Here is a 16,237-nt window from a genome sequence, read left to right on the forward strand (position 1 = left end):
CATGGTAAAGCAGCGTTCAGTTATTATGCTCCAAATATCTGGAACAAACTCCCAGAAACCTGCAGGTCCGCTGCAACTCTGACTACTTTTAAATCCAGGCTGAAGACTTTTCTTTTTGTCGCTGCTTTTTATTGAAACTGAGCCGTTGTGTTCATCAGTAAAGTGGAACTTCTGTGTGAACTATTCATATCTTAAACTGCACTGTAACTTTTTATTCATGTATTTTTTCTTTTAATGTTTCTTTTATTATCTTTTACTGTTTTTAAATGCCTTTATCTGAATGTCTTTCATTTTTGTAAAGCACCTTGAATTGCCTTGTGTTGAAAGGTGCTATATAAATAAACTTGCCTTGCCTTGCCTTACTCCATCTGTCTTATCTACCAACTCCAGCGCAATGACGGGGCTCAAAACCTTACTCTAACTCCCCAGTTACAGTAGGGTCCAGAAGTGTGACACCATAAATGAAATTTACATTTTTTTAAATTGAAAGATTAATATAAGAACCTGAATAAAAGAACCACATAGCAAAGTCATGCAAAGTCACCATATATTTACTCATCATATTTAGTTCTACATTTCCTTTGGTAAAAGACATTAAATGTTTATTGGTAAAAAGCACAGACAGTGTGTGATACTGCACTGTGGGACTTGAAATACAGAAGAACATACATCATTACCAATAAAACAATCATTGCAGTCCTGAGTTGGTGAATACAGTACATTTGGATGATTATAGACACCAAAATATCTATAAATGCATACCATGTCCCTTGTTATTACGTTTAGCACCCTGTCTGGTTCGTTTGATCGCCTCAAACTAACATGCACACATTCACAATGTGACATGTGCATGAGAAGAAAAGAGTAGCACTTGTTCTCTTACCTGGTGCCCCATTTTGGTTGACAATTACAAAAATGAAATGGTCCGTACAGATCTGATCTGATCAGTGTGTGTGTGATCACATCCTGTGCTGGGTTCATATGTTTCTCAGTAATGGGGGTCACAGTCCTCCACCAGGCTGTCTGTGATGTAGTTGACTTGCAGCAGCTCCTGGTAGTAGTCCTTCTCCACTTTAGTGTTGACTGTCCATGCTACCACTTCTACCCCCCTCTGGGCCCAGTACTGGACATATTCCCTGCAGACAGAAACTCAGTTATTAACAGTTACTCTTATTCTTTAGTGGTTGAATACCATGTGATCCAATAAGGTGTCCATCTACTCACTGTGAGACTAAGTTCTTCTGTACGAGGAAGGCTGAGATGCCACAGAGCTTCCACAGCACGTGATGGTGCGCCCAGTCCAACATCACGTCCAATGCTGTCATCCAACTGTGTTTCCATGGCGACGAGAATCGGGAGGCACCGTCTCCCAACTGACTCAGGCTCCATGGCCGGTGGGTCAGTGCTGTGACCACTTCTGGGTCGCTCTGCCTCATCTGAGGTTAAGTGATACTCAATGTAAGCCATATTTGTTTTTAAACAGTGATGTAATCAATGGCAGCAATCAAAGTAAATGTTGTTGTTTATTTAAATCAGTACCACATCACTATTGTGTTGTCTGTTTGGTAATCAATACTCGTCAGGCTATCACAGCTTGTATAGCTTGCATTGTTGGTGTTACAGAGATGGACAAACATTTCCCAACTTGGGATCAATATAGTTCTTCTTATCTTATCTTATGGAGAATCTGAGCTAAAGCATTAAGCAACATGACAAAATAAAAGAAGTGTATTTATATTGTTCCAGTTAAATTATGTTTCTAGAAATATGGTAACATGCAGACTCCTTTGTATCGGTGTCACCTGAAGTGCAAGTTTATTTTCACCCAGTGTTCAGGCTACATATTGAATCATAAAAAGCAGTGAAATGTAGCTTTAGATCAAAGTGCTTGAGAACTGCTCAAATGTTGTGTTTACACTGGAGGAATCTGACCAGAACAAACCATTATATTTGGTTGTGTTCGCAGCAACGTATGCATGCTTTTTTACTATCTTATTCAAAAAAGTACAGTTGTTTATTGACAATCCCATTTTATTCCACAACTCTGATGTATTTCAGATGTAGTACACTACCTAGGAACACCCAGGTCAAACAATCTCCACAGAGCCTCTTACCCTGTAGATGACTTTGGGCTCGAAGGAGCAGACAATGCTGCTGTTGTAGAGGACTGGGTGTTTTTTATACACTTCTTTCAGGGCTGCAGCTGCCTGGGAGAAACACATGGTTATTCAGCGGTTCTCAAACTTTTTCTGTCAGGCCCCCCCTTTGGAGAAAAACAAAAAAGTCGGGCCCCCCCAACACAAATAGTCAGACTCAGTGGCGGCGCCAGAGATTTCTTTTGGGGGTGCTGTGGGGTAGCTTGACGTTTCATAGAGGGTGCTCAAACATTTAGGGTTTCCCATTAATGTACCGGGCGCTACAGTGGAACTTTCTACTGCAACACTCCCCACGCAAATACACAGTGTAGCCTACCCGCGACTGTCACAATGAAGGCTTGATAATCAGATCACGGTATATACTGTAGGTGTAAGCAGAGGTAAAGTGCTATTTTTACAGGTGGTGTGTGGACCTTACATAGGGGGGTCCGGGGGCTTGGGAAGATTTATTTTTAAATATTGAAGTTAAAAGCATCAATCTGGTGCACTTTGAGAGCATAATGAAGAGATCGATGGATACCTCTCTCAACACCCATATGAAACAGAACTGTAAACAGATTTACTTTTTCTTTATGGATATTTTACAAATCACCCTTTTAAACTTTATTCTTTTTTTACTGTCATATAGTATTTCATACCTGTTTTTCATTTATTCTCTTATTTTTTCTATAACTATAATGATCATATAAACGTGTGCCTCGGAAATAATTGTTTACATTCATGGTGATCAAAACATTTGAGACCCACTGAGAGAGTCCTTTAGTTCACTGAGTCTCTCAGTCTGACAGGAGAGGACTCTCCTCCACTTTGTTGTTGAAAAAACTCCTTATATCCGTTAGCGTAGCTCGCTAGCACCAGAAGCTAACAACAACGATCTCCAGTACCGGTGCGCTCTCTCTCGCTCACGCACACAAAATGGCTCGTTACACACACACACACACACACACACACACACACACACACACACACACACACACACACACACACACACACACACACACACACACACACACACACACACACACACACACACACACACACACACACACACACACACACACACACACACACACACACACACACACACACACACACACACACACACACACACACACACAGAGACCCAGACAATAGTACTGCATCATATTATTTTCGAATCAATAATTTTTCAAATTATGATTATTTAAAAAAAAATCTTTTATTTATTTTTATAACCATTTTTCCTCCTGGTCTCTCGCGCCCCCCCTGGCATGCCTCTGCGCCCCTCACTTTGAGAACCACTATAGTTATTGAAGGACAGTCCACTGTTTAGATTTTTGTGAAAGAGGCTTTTTAGAGCCGTGTGTGTGTTTTCCTGTGCAACAGTTTGGTGGTATCTAGCAGCTGTTTATGTGTAGCTGCACGGCAGCAGGCTCTGAACTCAAGAATGTCGCTGCCAGAAACAACAACTGTAGCCCTGTATTCATTATCCATCTACAAATGTGCAGAGTAAGGGATTTACATTCATGCAATAGCAATTTAGCTTGAAGATATGCGCAACTAAATGGTCCAAACTCTGAAGTTTAAATGGCATTAGGTATACAAATATAACTGCATGTGTCAGCAAGGAGTTGCAACACTGACTGATGTCTCTGGCTCTGTTGTGATGATTGTGTACTATGGCTCAGTAAATGCTATCTTTGCTACAAAGTAACCCCTGTTCTCTTCATTATGCAATGCTTACTAGGTACAAATCAATTAAATCAACAAGTATGACAGAGGGATTGCACATTCTAAAGTTAGTTTGGTTAACAGTACCTCATCTGGGTGACCTTTAACGTCAAAGTAGATGGTGAGCTGCAGTTTGATGCACTCCTCCACCGCCTCCTCTAGAGTCGGGATCTTCTCCCCAGCAAACGTGTCGCTGGTGACAGAGGACACACATGTTTTAGTGCAATCTCAAGTTGACGTGCTTATCATGCTTTTAAAACTAATTTACAGTTCACGTGGGAAACATTACACTATGAACCGACATTGCCTGGATCATAGTGAAATGCATGTGATGATAACCATGAATTGAACTGTACATAAAGACTCTTAGCATGTGTCTGAAAGTATAGACAGAACTTTTCCTGGGTAAGGCAGTGTAGTTCAGTAACGGCAAGGCCTCCTAAGTGATTGTAATACAAATCCGTATTTACAGAACTTAGTGGCATTAGCAAACTTGTTGACACTTCAGTGGCCGATTGCCAACATTCATAAAGCGTGGACATGTTTTGCTTATCATCCTCATTATATGATCTTATCTTAGGACACTATATGAATCAGTAAACCTCGTGTGTCCTGTACCATTGTAATATCTACTATACAGTATGACCTATTAACATGCTCTATGTTTTAAGAAATACAAAAGCCTATTTTTGTGCTTTTTTATATATTTGTTCCTATTTTTGAGTGACTGTTTTGCATTTTACTTTCTCCTTTTGTTTGTTCAGAAGGGAGCTGTTTTTAGAAACCTGTGGTCTTCTTGTCTGACACACACCTATGTATAAATAACAACATGCCTCTCTTGTGTCTAAACTGATAAGAGCAATGATTGAATGTGTTACATGACTATTTAATATCTCCTTTAGTATTTACTTACAAATATTCAAGGCCTCCAGTATCTATGCACATAGGGTATCACCATCAAACATCTCCACATGTATCTGTATAACAATCAATTCAGCTTTTCTAACAGCTGAGCCTGAACAATATATTCTGAATCAGGCAATTTTGCTGCAGAAAGTACAATTTAAACAAGCCCATTAGAAAAAAAGACGGTACTCTATGCAGGCTACAACAGCATGTTGCAATCAAAGATAAGTCTCAAGAGACTAAAACGTAATGAAGCACATATATATGATGTGGTTCTAATGGCCTCATCGGTCTGCGACCTTCAGCACTCACTGGATCGGTTCGCAACCGAGTGTGAAGCGGCTGGGATGAGGATCAGCACCTCCAAATCTGAGGCCATGGTTCTCAGCAGGAAACCGATGGACTGTCCACTCCAAGTAGGGAATGAGTCCTTACCCCAAGTGAAGGAGTTCAAGTATCTCGGGGTCTTGTTCTCGAGTGAGGGAACAATGGAGCGTGAGATGGGCCGGAGAATCGGAGCAGCGGGAGCGGTACTGCAGTCGCTTTACCGCACCGTTGACACCGGTAGACACCGTTGTGTCTACCGGGCCATTTTCGTTCCTACCCTCACCTATGGTCATGAAGGATGGGTCATGACCGAAAGAACGAGATCGCGGATACAAGCGGCCGAGATGGGTTTTCTCTGCAGGGTGGCTGGTGTCTCCCTTAGAGATAAGGTGAGAAGTTCGGTCATCAGGGAGGGACTCGGAGTTGAGCCGCTCCTCCTTCGCGTCGAAAGGAGCCAGTTGAGGTGGTTCGGGCACCTAGTTAGGATGCCACCTGGGCGCCTCCCTAGGGAGGTGTTCCAGGCACGTCCAGCTGGGAAGAGACCAAGGGGTAGACCTAGGACCAGGTGGAGGGATTATATCTCTTCGCTGGCCTGGGAGCGCCTTGGGATCCCCCAGTCAGAGCTGGTTGATGTGGCCAGGGAAAAGAAAGTGTGGGGCTCTCTGCTGGAACTGCTACCCCGAGACCCGACCACAGATAAGCGGGAGAAGATGGATGGAAGGATGGATATATTTTAAAACTTTTACCCTTTAGCTAGCCCACAAAACCTGCACGACTTGTTCTCTTGCTGCCACACAGCTAGATTGTATTTCTCCCACCCCCAAAACAAAGATAATAGATTTCATACAGTCTCTTATTTCATTGACATGCATGCTGTGAATCCTGGATCATCCTAAATCTAGTGTTCAAAAAGCAAAAAGTTCCCAAAGAATACAATGTGTAATGTCTGCACATCTGTTTGCTTGTATGCATCTTAAGCTACATCTTTCTTTTTTCACCTGAGTCTGTGTTTAGCAGCTGCGTCCAGATTACCCAGCTCTGACCGTCTCATCTGGCAGAGGGGTCCCGACCCGTTGGTGGTCCGGTCCACAGTCTCATCGTGCATCAGTATCGGGACGCCGTCGGCTGAGAACTCCAGGTCCAACTCCACACCTGTAGCCCCATTTTTACTGGCCTTAACAGGGACAGGTGAATGAGAGGGTTGGAAAACAAGTATTTCAGGAGGGTTTGCTTCTGGTTGTGGCCAGTTATCTGTCAAAATATAAGATTGAATCTAAATCCCAAACTTCACTGACTTCTGATCAGTACTGGTTTATGTTGGCCAGTATAACCAACAATAAACTCAAGCAATAAGCCATTGTTTGAATACAATCTCCACTATGTAGTTGTCCACTCAAGAGCGTTTACAGATTCGTTTTTCAAATTCTGAATATCCTGATCAGTGTACAGTTTTAAAACGTTCCTTTAGGGACATTAAAAGTAGGCTACAGTATTGGTTTGACCATGGAATATATGTGGTAAAGGTTCCAGTCACACTACAGTTCAATAAAGAGCAGTGTCGATAATTTGAGGCTGTAGAGCTGAATGTTAACAATGTCATTTTACAGAACTATGGCAATATATTACACTTTATTAAGATATCAAGAGGATATGACTATATATGATCCAGGCCCGGTTCCAGAACAAAATGACTAAGGGTGCATCTGAGATTAGAGAGGGTGCAGTGGTAAAGTGCTATTTTTATAAGTGGGGAGTGTACCTAACACCCTCTATGGGGGTCCTCACCTTCTCTGGGGGGGGTCCAGGGGCATGCTCCCCCGGGAAGATTTTTTTTTAAATATTGAAGTTAAAAGCATCAATCTGGTTACTTTGAGAGCAACATGAAGAGATCTATGGATCTATGTGCTCTTTGCTTGATTATGCCTTCCCAGTCCCTTATCACGTAGCCTATAAGAGCATGGCGCCAGTTGTTGTAGCCAGTTGTGGTGAAGGCATCTGACTTACTTGAACCGAAATGTCTGCATGCAGAAGATGGCATCTTTTTTACATGAATATTCCAGCCAATCTCTGTTTTGAAACCATGAGCTGCAAAATGAGCGCCTTAGCCCACTGTACAGGTGAGTTGGGTACTTTTTAAATATACCTGGGCAGGCTCTGTTTTGCAGAGGTCCTCTGGCACTTGCGGGCCGCCGAGGGGTGGCGGTGTTTGGGGCAACGAAGACGGCTGTGGCTGCTCCGCCTCTGTGGGCGAGGCGGGCAAAGCCGGCAAGTCGGGCAGGAGTGTCCACGACAGTAACGTAATGTCCCCATGATCTGAACTGTTATTACCTGCAGTAGATGCAGTGTATGCTGGCGATAAGGGCTGGTTGTTTTAACCATGTTCTGATCCATCATTGACTGCTGTGTAAGCACCTTGCAGATGATGAATGTGCAGCGGCGCAGGTCACGCGCACCTGACATAATAACGTTACTTACCGTTTAAATTGATCAAATAAATGCAGCAGACAATGCTATTCAACCACAATTACAATTTATTTTATTTCAACTATATTCTTCTTCTTTTTCTTCTTCTCATTATTATTACTACTATTGTTAGTAATAGTAGGCAAAATGTAATATTTTTCACTTTTCATTTTTTTTACTTTTCATTTTTCAAATGAGGGTGCATAACGACTCAACTGAGGGTGCAATGCACCCCCGTAGAACCGGGCCTGAATGATCAGAATCCAGTGCTTTGTCCCTTGTCACCATGGTAACACTCTGGGAGGCTGTGAGTGACACCATCCCTGGATATGTGAAGGAAAAAGCCCCAAACACTCTCCCACCTCTCGTATGGCGACTATCGTGTTCTCCGGAGCGTCGTGCCCTCCGCCCCGGTGAGCGACCACCGACACCCGGCCGGAGCCCACCGTGCCCCTGAGCGGGTGCAGCACCTGCCTGGCTTGGCTGCTCGGTACCTGGGGGAACCGGAACATGGCCACAAAGAGGTAGAGGGAGACGGTGAGGGCGGTGGTCCACACCGGGCTGCGGGTCCCCATTAGGACCAGCACGAAGACCACCGAGTACAAGGTGACTTCATCTCCGAGCTGCAGCATGGTGTCCTCTATTCCTTCCCGACTGTCAAATAAGGGAAAGCGGGACCTGGTGTCAAATTGCTCCGCAGCCTGCTAAGTTAAGTCATGCTCCGCCTCCGTGACAAGTCTTTTCCGCAAGCTGCATTACCTTTGCAGCTAAAATTAGTGAGTTAGGTTCAAGTGAGATTTAATTAAAAAAAAGGATTTCAAAGTTTGTGATCATATACGACTTTCCCACAAGGGGGCGGACCGGGCACGTGAGCATATACAATATTTTAAAAATAATCTTTGTTGAATACATCCGGGTCATGTTTTTTAACTAAGATGCATTTTTGTTATCTTTATTATTTTTAATTCAATAATGGGGAAAAACTGCTCTCACTGCCATGCATTTAAAATATAACAGTAATAGTAGTTTTAACAACGTTGATTGTAGTTTTTATACGCATAACATCCGGGTCAGAGTGTGTAGGTCAAGTAAACTAACAGCTCCGAAAGTGTTGCCTTTGGTCTCTTACTTCCAACAAGAAGATTGGTGTTTCTTGGTCTTTCTTCTTCATGTCGTCAGTCATGGTGAGCCCCTTCTCTCTCACATTGATTTAATTGGAAATAGTGTAAAAATAAGTTGATTTAGTAGCAGCACAAGCTAACTGCTGCTTTGCCTTGAATGTATGACAGGTCAATCTGAAGTAATCTACTGTGTTCCACTCTGGTTAATCGATACTAACATAATAGTCTTTGCATATTGACATTATTATTACTGTTACCTCACTTCTAATTAAAACAAAGTTACATATGAATTATTGCTCGTGGTACCTTGCTCATACATTCAAACAACTGAAAGATTGAATTAGAATTGAGAAACCTGTTATAGCCCTCTTATTTAATTGTTGAGACTTTTAAGCTTTTGTGTTTAGTAGTGGTGCTGTATTGCATTACTTTGTATAACTTGGTGTAAAAGTTGTAATTAACAGTTTATTCCCAATCAATTTATATTCTGATTTTTCTTTTCCTTAACTGTTTCAAATTAAAGAGAAAATTAGAGATGTTTTGCACTTTCTGTTAAAATTATATTCTTATTCTATATTATTCCGGGTTATTGCAGATACCTTTTCTTATCATTTATTTTGTCGGTTGTTTTTGCTCTTGCACAGTATCAACTGTACCTGTTACTTTTCTACAGATCAGGCCAGTGCTGCTGCGCAGGGTAACCTCCCACATCCTGTCCTGCACCAGAGGATCATGTCTACTCACAGGTCGGATATCTTATGGTGTGCAGCCTCATTCAAGTCTCACCCCCATTCAGCAGAACTTCCAGGGACCCCTGATGCCTAAAATCACAGCCCTGGCCAGGTACTCTGACCTGACAACAGAGAAGTACACTGTGATTTACAACATGCCGCACATAAGGCTCCTCAGAGCTGTGTCCAGGCTCAAGCTGCTCCAAACCGCAGTCACCATGGTCCTCTTGCCACCGGTGTACTTCTTCTACCTCCATGGAGACGTCCCCTTCTTCCTCGTCGGCTACTCTACGGGGACAGCGCTGTTTGCTGGCGCCATGCTGTTCACCGCCAGTCACTTCTTCAGGAGTGTGGTGGGGAGGATGTACCTGGACCCCTCCCAGACCACCCTCAAAGTATCCCACATCACATTCTGGGGCCGGCGTAATGATATCTACCTGCCTGTGTCAGATGTTATGACAATTTCTGATACAGGTGACACCGTAAAAGAGAAGATATTGAAACTAAAGAGATTCAGCACTCCACAGACATTGTATTTCTCCATTCATTTTGGACATGTGGTGGACAAACAGGGGTTTAAAAAGGTGTTTGGGATTTGATCATTCAATTTTTTGAAAATTGACAGGTTGAGACAGTGCTAGTCAACAGGTAGTGCTCCTATTTGTTAAGCTTTTAAATATAACCTGTTTTGAGAAGGATCTGTTCTGCATTGAAATTATGATTTTATGGGGGAAGGCTGACATTCAATGGATGTTAATTGATCTGTAAGTCGTTGTTTATCTCAAGTCTCCCCCATGAATAACAAGCCCCCTTTAAATATTCAATGAAGCCTGTGATTGATGATTAAGGAAGCATATTTTGAGGGTTCAGCAGGACTGTGGTCTTCAGAATGAAAAAACTAACAAGTGTGATGGCAGTAATATGTTAATTTGGTCTTAATGGATCAAACAGAATGTGTGAAAACAGAAAATAAAACGTAAGTCTTTTTCTTCTAATGTTTTACACTGAAATATAAATAAAGTATTTTATGGTAGGTAATGAAGAGTAGATTATTTAAATACTATAAGTGACTCAGGCATGCAAGGTGACTCATCTACATTAAAAAGTAGAATAGGGCATTTGTTAATACCATCACATAGAAGAAAACTATGCATACTTTAGTCACACTTTTTTCTGTGACTTTATAACTAAGACTTAAATTAAATATACCATTATGATCAATTTGTATACAAGGTGGTGAGCCATTCAGAAGATATGCTTCCTAGAGCTTTTGTAACCTTCAGTTTTAGTCAATCTCAATGCTATCCTGCCCCCTGGTGGCCTGGAGAAGATACCTCAGCAGAACTGTTGAAGTTACTGCATCATTAGTACAATGTATACAGACTTGCCCCCCAAACCTCTGTGGAACAAAAATGTGCAAAGTCACTTTTTTGTTATCGAAGTAATTCAAATGAGGATCTCTGAAGAAAGCTGTTATGAATTTTTGCCAGGTTAAGGTTTATTGGCTTTAATACAAGCTGAATGATATTAACCCATGGCCTCTTGTTGAGATTGAATCACTATTTATGGACTGCCCTTTATTTAAAATCAGAAACTGCAGCAGTACATCATCCTACTTTATTAAATACATTTGTAAACCCTGTATGCATATTTCCACAGAGTGAAGCATAACAAAAACAAATTGGCTAGTTAGATGTCAATGATGGGATTCCGCAAATGTTTGCCCGCAAACAAATCATCAAAAACTGTTATTTTCCTGCTTAATTGTTTCCTACTTTCAGGCAGTATATGATTCAAAGCTCTTTGCTCAGAGTTGATGGCAGGGTAAAGTGTGTCAAAGCTCACAGAAGGTACCAGGCAGTGAAACCAGCGAGGAGAGCCACCCAGGCGGCCAGAGCCCACTGACAGGGGGGGTGTGTGAGGAGCGTCATGGCTAACTGGCAGGCGTAGGTGGGATTTCCACTGGCAACTGTAGAGAGGAGGTGAGGGATGAAAAGAATGAAGGAATGAGGCCATACAAAGCAGGAAGACTGTCATCATTAACAAGTCATTTCATGGATTACCACCCATTTAGATATGCTACAATATGGGGAACTTTGCTCAATTAAATATGCATAATTCAAGCTAATACTTAGGTTATAATACTTAACTATCACTAAATACAGAGGGATGAATCTGTGAAAAGGTTCTCTTTGACCCCCATTGTTTTTAAGTGAGTTTTTTCTCCAAAATAAAATTATAATTGTTGGCACGCGCACTCATACATCCTTTTGTGCTGGGACTTTTAAAAACATCTCAGTTAAAAGGACCCTATTGCATACCATTAAATGTGCTGTCGTGTAAATTACCTGAAGCTAATCAAATTATTATTTTAAAAAGCATAATGAAGTGATATTTTATGGACTGTCTCACCCATTTTTGCTGCATAGTAGGGACACTTGTTGATATCACCCCCCTCCATGATCTCTGCATGACTGTGTCCTAACCCTGCATCTTGGACTTCTTCTTTGATAGTCTTCCCAATCTCTTCAAGTTCTGTAAATACCTGTTTACAGAATAAAAGTTGGGATTTGTTATAACTTTCTCTTTCAAATAACATGTATTCTCATCAACTTTCTTAATGCATTTTGTTTCCGCTGCCCTCACCATCATGTTGAAGCTGAAGGCCCGGTTGGACTCGCCAACAATCCTTTCTTTGGTCTCAGCGTCCAGTTCGAGCTCGTTCATCCTGCTCCGGTAGAGCTGCTTGAAGCCTTTTTGACTGTGGATCCCCTCAAACTGGTAAAAGTTAAGACCCTCGCCTGTGGAGGGGAGTTTCAGCGCCCTCTGGGCCACTTTCTTGAGGATCTGTCCGCCTGAGAGATCCCCCATGTAGCGGGTGTAGGAGTGGGCCACCAGCAGCACCGGGTCCCTCTGTCCCACCTCGTGGATACGGTCCACGTAAGGCTTGGTGCCAGCGGAGAGGCTGATCTGTGAGGGAGAACATGGACGTCATCGAAATTGCTGTCAATTCTATAGTGATGAGTAATTTCTGCAGCAGAAGTTTGTTTTAGTTTTAATCCATTTTATAATATTTTCAGGAAAGACATCTCTAAATGGGTCATGGAATAGAACTATGATCAAATTACAGAAAGCTGGAAAAATAATACACTGTGCTCTCTGCTGACCTGGCTCTCCCAGTCCTCTCCATAGAAGTACTCGAGGTCCTGGGCCAGGGCCTCGCGCCGGTGCAACTCTGCAGGGAAATAGATTGGGGCGATGTGAGGATGGGCTTCATTCTTCTCAATCTCCTCCTCCATGGCTGCATAGACAAAGTACAGAGCTGCTGTGCCCCTCTGGCCACAGAAACAGTGAGAGAAAATGTGGGATAAACAAAGGTAATATGGTACAACTTGTTAATTGGTGCTTAGTGAAGAGACAATTTGTTAATTTCTTTGGAAATATAGCAAAGACTGATAGGGAACTGTGACAAAGAGCAAAAGCAAAGGTTGGATTCAAGAGCTAAAAGTAAGATATTACTGATTCACTTTTGTATGCATGTATTGCTGTTTTGTTTAAATGTTGGTACTGGTGCCATTATTGTGCCTGTGTTAGTTTGTTAGTCTGACAGATATTTTTCTATCATCATTGGAGGTCGAGCAACAACAATGTATGGACACCTTAAACAGCTCTCGTTTGATGCGGCCTCTGAGGAAATCTTTGACAAACTGGCAGTTCTCTGCTTTGTCGTGGGAGTCCTTGGTTCCCTCTGCTAACATCTCGGACAGGTCTGTGGGGCTTTGTGGAACAGAGAGGGAGAGAAAAGGGACTGACATGAGAACCTGCAGAATTTGACACGCTTAAAGTGCACCTATCATGCTAATTTTAGGCAATAGCATAGGTCTCAGATATATAAAAAACATGTCTATGAAGTGTTTTGCTCAAAATACCAAACAGATCACCCATTCTAGCCATGCCTAATATCCCTCTATTTCACTTCCTGTTGAGTGCTGATTTGGGGTATAAAGCTTTAAAAAAAAAAAAAAAATTGATTAAAAAAAAAAAGGAGGGAGCTGAGCTCATGCGGGAGATTCTACCGGGAGATTCTACCGGGAGATACTGCCGTGATGAAAAGCCATATCATGGATTATCAAGGATTATTTCTGAAACAGTATGGAGCTCAAAGGCTTTCTCTCTTGCCGGTTATACCACAAGGTGAGTTCCTTTTTATTTCCTGCTTCTTCACACACATGCTCTGTGCAGTACAGGTTAGCTCTGAGTGTTAGCGATGCTAATGTAAACATGCACCGATCATATTACGTCCAAAACAGTCGGGCATTGTTTCTGATAGCAACGTTTCTGATAGGGCCGTGGGTGTAAAGCCCAAGCCCCCAGAAAGTGAGCCGGACTCTGAGGAAAATATTTGTTGGGGCCGAACGGCGGTACTACACTTCCGTATCAGTCGCTAGGCCCGGAAATACTTTCTCCCATTGACTAACATTGGGAAAGAGACGTCTGTAAATCGTTGGATAATTTTTTTTTTAACCAAATAAACTACCCAGTATGAACGTTTGTATAGCCCTTATTAACATTCGGTCCTCAAGTTGTAAAATGTGCTAATAACATTATTCTGAGAGTTATTTTCCTCTGCATTATGAGCGTGCATCTAACCCACGGTGCCGCGCCGCCCGGCACGTTCATGTGAGGTGTTCAGTACTACATGAGTTTTACCTTTACCCACGGATGCACAATAAGAACGGATTATATGATTATATGAATACTTTTGTGACGTTTCGCTCTCTCAAAAGTTGGGCCATTTTGTCTTCATGCTTCAATGAGCAACTCTCATAGGAATGAACGAGGCCCCGCCTCCCACGCTGTATCCAGTTCTTATTATACATCCATGGTAAAGCCCTATACAGTCTATGGTAAAGCCAGCCTACATTTCCGATATTACGTCATATCGGACGCAAATCTGGATCAGTTCCGTTGTAGTCCCGTTTTTGGAGATTTGGGTATGGAGGAAAAGAGAGAGGGTTTTGTTTTCTGATGCTGCGTGAGTTCCCCGACACACCGGGGACACATATTTATGTATAAAAGACATAAAAAAGAGCATTTTGCATGATAGGTCCCCTTTAAATCATTCAAACATTTTTTCTGTGCCAGAAACAACCAACGGTCATGGTTTGGTTTCTTACCTTAGAACTTCGTCATCACCATCCACAACAATCCTTGCCCCTCCATTGGTCACACCACTGGATTTGGGCTCTGCCTTTGTTTTGGTTGTCATCTTGCTTGTTGCAGGAGAGAGACAATAATACATCAATCCAGCACAAAACCGTTCAGCATCTAATTTTGAAAAACATATCTACATATTAAATGTATACTTCTGTACTGTTTGCAACTAAACCTCTTTTCAAGAATTGTATTTATTCTTATGCAAACACCATGGCAAGATCCTTAAACCTACTGATTGCATCTAAATGTAACCGCGATATGTGTCTCTAAAAAGTGAGTAAATTATCTATTAAAAATAAACAAGTTTAACAGGTCCCTATAAAGGTGGTAAATCTACCGTGCAGGTTAAAAGCCAGGTGCATGTGTGCCTTTTTAGTCAATGTTATTTTTTTTCAATAATACCTTATAACATTTGATAAATTGTTTTGAAAGATATTCTCTCAAAACAAATGTCAGCAAAGAGATGACATTGCTGGACAGTTACAAAACTGGCACTGCACGTCTTCGCTGGCTACAGTTACGTCTTCCTTTTTTGAAACGACACACCTTCAAGAACCGCTCTTGTTCGGTGAAAACACAAACATTATACTATGTACACTGCATTGTACTCGGAAAATTAGATCGAAAAGCTGCTTTACCTTGAAGAAATACTGCCTTTATGTAGCACGCTGCAAGAGACAGTAGACACAAAGTACAACAAGCCAATCAGAATTCATCATGTAGTGATACAGATTTGACAACCAATCAGATTTCTCATCTCAAAAAAGAGGCGGGACACATCTGAAGTATGTGTTCTGGGAAATGGAGTTCGCTTTATATGTGTATCAGTGTACATTTGTAAATTATATTTAAAAATCAACATACACATATATACATATGCACACATTGAAAAGGCATACATAAAAGCACAACAGTCACTTATACATTTTGAAGTGAATGTTATTTTGTATAATTTTGACTGTTGTGCTTTTGCCTTTTCAATGTGTGCATATGTTTATGTGTATGTTGATTTTGTATGTGTGTATATATATATGTATATATATATATATATATATACACATATTTGTATACATATTTTATATATTTTTGTATTCTATTCCTTGGTATTGTGGGAAACATACTTCGATCTCTCTGTTTTGCACACAAAGATTGACAATAAAGTTGACATTGAAGTGCGGGATTAGTTTCAAAAATATTTGCAATTTGATAGAAACACTTGAATTGAGTGCAAACTACACATTTTACTACCAATAGTTTATTTTTCAAGATATGCCTTTTCTTAGAATGCAGAATTATAGTTTATTGTTTAAAAATCATGGAGTATTCATTTTTCACATGGATGTATAAACATCAATGACCGTATTGATCCCAGATTTTCCCTTATCACCAAACTCTGTACTGTAATATATTGATTTGACCACCAGGTGTCACAAGACACAATGCAATGCTCATACACTTTTATTTTACAGCTGAGCAGTGTCAGTAACCAAGATCAGGTGACACGCACTGGTTAATACTATATTAATCAACCAGTATACCTTCTGTATTGCTTATTTTTCTAAATCAATATTATGAAATGTAGCAATATATAAGTTTGCCATACTCT

The 16,237-nt window shown here is 41.3% G+C and overlaps 3 protein-coding genes across 4 annotated transcripts; 1 reads left to right on the plus strand and 2 right to left on the minus strand.

Annotated features, from left to right (window-relative positions):
• Positions 1 to 535: 535 nt before the first annotated feature.
• On the minus strand, positions 536 to 8,415 carry gde1 (glycerophosphodiester phosphodiesterase 1). Its single transcript, XM_034109878.1, has 6 exons — positions 7,925 to 8,415; positions 6,098 to 6,273; positions 3,954 to 4,059; positions 2,115 to 2,207; positions 1,225 to 1,436; positions 536 to 1,136 (listed from the first exon to the last, which is right to left on the minus strand). Exons 1-6 carry the CDS (start codon positions 8,192 to 8,194, stop codon positions 989 to 991), a joined length of 1,005 nt encoding a protein of 334 aa, XP_033965769.1. The 5' UTR covers positions 8,195 to 8,415; the 3' UTR covers positions 536 to 988.
• A 149-nt stretch (positions 8,416 to 8,564) lies between these two features.
• Positions 8,565 to 10,402, plus strand: tmem186 (transmembrane protein 186). Its single transcript, XM_034110001.2, has 2 exons — positions 8,565 to 8,746; positions 9,357 to 10,402. The coding sequence occupies exons 1-2, from the start codon at positions 8,732 to 8,734 to the stop codon at positions 10,011 to 10,013; spliced, it is 672 nt and encodes a 223-aa protein (XP_033965892.1). The 5' UTR covers positions 8,565 to 8,731; the 3' UTR covers positions 10,014 to 10,402.
• A 614-nt stretch (positions 10,403 to 11,016) lies between these two features.
• hmox2a (heme oxygenase 2a) lies at positions 11,017 to 15,336 on the minus strand. 2 transcript variants are annotated; one of them, XM_034092652.1, is made up of 7 exons: positions 15,270 to 15,336; positions 14,592 to 14,683; positions 13,074 to 13,191; positions 12,582 to 12,749; positions 12,061 to 12,384; positions 11,827 to 11,959; positions 11,017 to 11,383 (listed from the first exon to the last, which is right to left on the minus strand). In XM_034092652.1, the coding sequence occupies exons 2-7, from the start codon at positions 14,681 to 14,683 to the stop codon at positions 11,256 to 11,258; spliced, it is 963 nt and encodes a 320-aa protein (XP_033948543.1). In that variant the 5' UTR covers positions 15,270 to 15,336; the 3' UTR covers positions 11,017 to 11,255. The 2 variants fall into 2 exon arrangements, with proteins under 2 accessions (XP_033948543.1, XP_033948553.1); XM_034092662.1 differs by having other exon boundaries at positions 14,592 to 14,687; positions 15,270 to 15,327.
• Positions 15,337 to 16,237: the final 901 nt, after the last annotated feature.

Source organism: Pseudochaenichthys georgianus, chromosome 1, assembly GCF_902827115.2.
Source record: "Pseudochaenichthys georgianus chromosome 1, fPseGeo1.2, whole genome shotgun sequence".
Taxonomy (NCBI): Eukaryota; Metazoa; Chordata; class Actinopteri; order Perciformes; family Channichthyidae; genus Pseudochaenichthys; species Pseudochaenichthys georgianus.